The 4,883-nt window shown below is 44.0% G+C and overlaps 1 protein-coding gene across 1 annotated transcript in view; it reads right to left on the reverse strand.

The window, feature by feature from the left end:
- Positions 1-465: 465 nt before the first annotated feature.
- NCALD (neurocalcin delta) overlaps positions 466-4,883 on the reverse strand; it is a 52,082-nt gene continuing 47,664 nt past the window's right edge. The window contains exons 3-4 of the mRNA XM_057366293.1: positions 3,959-4,064; positions 466-3,743 (exon numbers count right to left, since the gene is read on the reverse strand). Coding sequence (XP_057222276.1) covers positions 3,646-3,743; positions 3,959-4,064 — 204 coding nt within the window. The 3' untranslated portion in view covers positions 466-3,645. The remainder of the gene's footprint in view (positions 3,744-3,958; positions 4,065-4,883) is intronic.

Below are 4,883 nucleotides of genomic sequence, written 5' to 3' on the forward strand. Positions count from 1 at the left end.
GAACAACAAAGGACAAAATGCCCCAGCAATAAGATAAAAATTCTACAAGCTCCTAAGAACAGCAAAGGAACATCATAGCTCTGGGTGCCTAAGGAGCATCACTGCTGTGAACTGACAGTCCACAAATAATGTTGAAGCATAAATATTTCTTGTCCCTCTCAAACTTTAAGTGCTCACAAAGACACATGTGCTGGTTTTACAAGGATTGTGTTTCCCTTTCCCTTCCCAAAGCACCCTAAAACAAAGAGAGGCTACAAAACTCCCAGTCATAGTCCTCACTTCACATCTTCTGGCCCAGGGTTTGACAAGCTGGCTGGAAACATCAGGTAAATGGGACTGGCATTTTCCATGAGTTCAGTCTCCACGTGGATGCACTCATTAATTCCTTTGGACAACGTATGCATAAAGGCTGCGTCCTGCACATGCAACTAAAACTAGAGAATGCATCCACAAAAGCACAATGTGCCATCTACCATCCTTCCTGCACAGAGATACTGCTAACAAATCACTCAAAAGCGTCTGACTTGCTGTGCTGTTTTATACAGGATGCACCACTTTGCCTCCAAAAGCTTTGTGAAGGCAGCTACAATTGCAAATGCAAATGACAGCAAAGCGGAAAATTTCAATCTGAGGCACAGCACCCCACTGCTGTCCTGCTGCTCGGAGGTCTGCAGATGTTCCTGTCACAACTCCAGCTATGAATCACTCTTTAAGTACATGCAGAGGCAGAGAAAGAAAGGAATAGTTAATAATTTAAAATAATACCAATCATCAGTGGCAGTCAGGTAAAAGAATAACCTTAGTTCACTCTGTAAATGTTTATACAATACCCTTATCTGCAGCTATGTCCTCTGCAGCTGTAAGCTAATTCTTATTATTCCAAATTTTGTGAACTGTGGGAAGCATTACATCTCTGCTGCCCTGGGGTCAAAACACAGGCTGTGATTTCAAATGTGTGTTGTGTGGGAGTAACACGGGAGACAAGCCTGGCCCCAACGCCCCAGAGCTACTCAGCAAAAACAAAGAGATCAGGTTCTGAGCCAGAAGTATCTTGTAAAATGAAAAAGAGGTGATATGAAAATAAAAGGCAATGTTTTAAAAGCTTTGGTCACATGCAACTGCTTTCACAGCATTAAGAAGAYGGAACTGTTGAAGGTGTCTGAGTTCACCTTCAGTCAATGCCACAGGTCTGGGTGCTTTGGACACGGGTGCCTGCCCTGAGCCGGGAGTTTGGAAGTTCAGCAGGGATCCTCTGGTGTCACCTCGTCCTGCCTRCACAGGGGTGGTGATGGAGCACCCCTGGAACAGCTGGGTGGTGACACGGGTCACTCCCATCTGGCAGAGGGGGTGTTGGTCAGTGATGGGGGGTGATGCCCACTGACCTTCCTGCAGCAATCCCCAGTGGTCTGGCCAGGCTTCTCCTGATGAAAAGCAACCCTAAAGCACTCAAGACAGARCATGACTTTCAAAATCCATGAGGGGATGAGAGGGAGAGGGCCAGAACCTCTCCAGGTAAAGCAGACAATTACCTTGAAGAAGGTAGGCATAGACTCTCCTTTGAATAACTGGATCTGTGCACATGGTGTCTAATGGAGACTTGGGAGAAGGAGATAGGGAACATTTTCATCAGCCAAAAGAATTGGTGTAAAACTTGCCAGTGCTGCTCATAACACCTGAGAGCGCTGGGTATTGAAACCTGTTTGTGTCTGTGGTTGGGACTCCTTCACTTTCTTTTTTTCCCACACTCAGTATTTCTTGGCTCAGTATTTTGATGAATGTAATGGAAATATATAATCAATTAGATTTTTGGGATTGAGACAAATGTGTGTGCTTGAAGACATTTATTGAGTGCCATTAGCCACTCATAATAATTTTAGTACAACTGATTTAACAATGGTATTTTCAATTTAYTTTTATTTTCTCTTAACATGCTTTGCATTCCACACCTAGCAAAGCAAATGGTATTGAAAAAATAGGTATAGGATTGTTTCTGTCAGTTATTGTACAAGCTAGCTAGTGTTCCACAGAAAATTATTTATACTCAACTACTTATTCATGACTTCTAATTAGTACYTAGCTAATCATCATCTGCAAAGCAGACTTATTTTACTTGGGTTATTTTAAATTAAGGCTACTGGGGATTAACATCTACAAGGTCACTTGACAAAATGCCAACTTTGCCTGTCAGACAAAGGTTACTCTAACGAGCTCATGAATTCCCAACACCATGCGATGCTTGCATGGGTTCCTCTCCAACAGGATCACAAAGCAGACTGCAGCTAATGACTCATTAATGCCAATTTAGTCAGCATAATGCCTCCTGTCCCTAAAGCTTTTCCAGCTTTTCTGTTGCAACAGCACTTGTAAAGTCCCTAAGAAATCCCACATGTGTGTACTAGCTTTGCATACAGCAACTTTGATCAAAGGATAAAATTTTGCAGCAGCAAATTTCAGAACTCCTGCATCTAGGCGAAAAGATAAACATTCAACATTTCTCTCAAGAGCTGATCTTTTTTTGTTTTAATTTTTATATATATAAATATATCATAAAGCGTACCATTTCCTCATTTCAGTACAGACTTTTTGAACTTTACTAAAATAAATGAAATATAAATGCTACAATTTTATGTTTAAAACAAGTTTTGACGACAGCCTTCTCCTAAGAGCAGGCCAGAAACTCTGTTAGCTACACAGAGAGAGACAAAAACACCCCCAAAACTTCCTGCCATGCAAGAGCATTCAGAACAGCAGATGTGCCTCAGCTGGAGCTGCTTGCAGGTGTCCGTGAGGAATGCCCACTCTCCTTTGTAGCAACTGCTTTATTACTAACCTGAAAAATTTCACATTCAACATGTATCTCCCTTAAATTCATTGTCATGACCCAGCTTTTCATATCTGTGTCTGCCTTTGCTGATCCCAAATGGCAAGAGGTATTGTCAGTTGTGGATTTGGAGATCAGGATTGCAAATTGCTGAATTTTCAGATAAAGCCATGTGACTTCAACCACTGTAAACCGAGTGAAAAAATGCTAACCTTCATTTTGTCCCTTCTCCTTCACAACCTGGAAAGTGTTCACAGCATTGAAACAATGAGGCAAGGAGTGGATGACACACCCCACACATGTTTTGCACTTTCACACTTCTTCCCAGTCCTGTCTTTGACCTCAACTGGTGCCYCCTGGACAGGAGAGGAGGTTCCAGGTGAATCCTACCCCACTCATCACAACCCCTTTGGTTCAGCCTTACTACACTTTCAGGTCCTGCAGGTGAACACATAACAACTAAAGCAGCAATCTAAAATCTGTCAGTGTGTGTTTGCTGCCAAGGGGTTTGTTGTTGGTTTACTCCTCTTCAACACATACTTTCCGAAACAAATACATTAAAACAAACAAACAAACAAACAAAACAAAATGAAATTTTAAAAACAATGATAACACCACAATATCTGTTTAAAACAGTACTGCCCGTGCTCTGGACAAATTGTTAAAACAATTCAGCATTCTTATAATTAATCCACAACAAAAGAAGCTATAAGATGCCACAAATGAAGGCATAATTGGCCATACAGAGGCAACACTACCATGAATGTTGTTTGGCAAGAAAAAAAAAAAAAAAAGCAGATACATAATTCATCCGAAGGACAGGTTCAGAACTGCCCGGCACTGCTGGGATCACACTGCAGGAGACGGACTATGGAGGGATCACTCTTGGCGCCTCGGATGAACTCTTCCAGAGAGAGCTTTCCTAGAAAAGAAACACATTGACTTAGCACATGGGTGGGCTGCAGCACACCTGTCAAGCCTCTGGATGAGACTGATGGAAGGAAGCCAGGGAACCCATGGAAAATCCCCAGGAAAGCAACTTTGAAAGGTGAAGTCCTGCCTGCCTGCACCCTGTTGGCCCTGTGGATTGTCCCACGTGTGCAGGACACCCCAGCCACCCATCCAGAGGGTGCCTACCATCACGGTTGGTGTCCATCTGCCGGAAGATCTTCTCAGTTCTCTTCTCTGGTGTTGACTCATCTTCTGGCATCTTCATTACAGAAGAAACCATCTTATAGATTGCCTGGTGACAGACAGGAGCAAAGAGCTGGTAAGAAACACATTGTCTTAATGCAAGGGTATGATGATCTTGGGACAGAAAATATCCTGGGAACACCAGCAGGACCTGCTCTCTGGATGCTGAAGGGTGTTGGGTGGTGCTTCTGTGTTTCTTTAGTTAGTCATGGTCCAACACCATCTGGGTTTTGACCAAGATTACTTTTTTCCTTATTACAACAGACTTTGGATGAATTTATCATTTGTACAACACATTAGGCAATGGCAGCTCCCAGAGCCTGGAGGAACAGCCAGGTCTTGTCCTGTGCTGTGATGAATCCTCACRCTTTGGCCACACAGGCTTCATTCCCACCATATCCTCACCCTGCCTTTGCCTCTCTTTCCCTCCTTGCTCAGCATAATGCCTGTGGGGAGAGCAGTGACTCCCTCCCTGCATTTGCAGCATCTCACAGATAAGAAATACTGGACCATTAAGGAGGTGGCCTTTTCTCTGGAATTGGTTTGTGCAGAGCTCAAAATCCCATTCCCAATTTGCTCTACAGAGACCAGATGCTCAGGTGCCACAGAGGACCCCTACCACCCACAGCTATTCTCTGCCCAGACAAATGCATTAGTCACATTTGGCACTAGCTGCCCCTGRAAGAGAGGTGTATTAATTTTAAAACAAGGATGAGGATCTGTCTCTGCACTGGCCACCCAAACCTCGCCGCAAACACGAGCATGCAGCTCAGCACACACCGGGGTCTGTGTTAGGTATCTCTGCAGTGCCATGGCTGGGAGAGCAGCAGCACCCAGATGGCTGCAGGGGGTGGCCTTGGGGGCTCCT

The sequence above is a fragment of the Malurus melanocephalus genome, unplaced genomic scaffold (genome assembly GCF_030028575.1).
Source record: "Malurus melanocephalus ecotype Western Australia unplaced genomic scaffold, MMel_1.1 scaffold_62, whole genome shotgun sequence".
NCBI lineage: Eukaryota > Metazoa > Chordata > Aves > Passeriformes > Maluridae > Malurus > Malurus melanocephalus.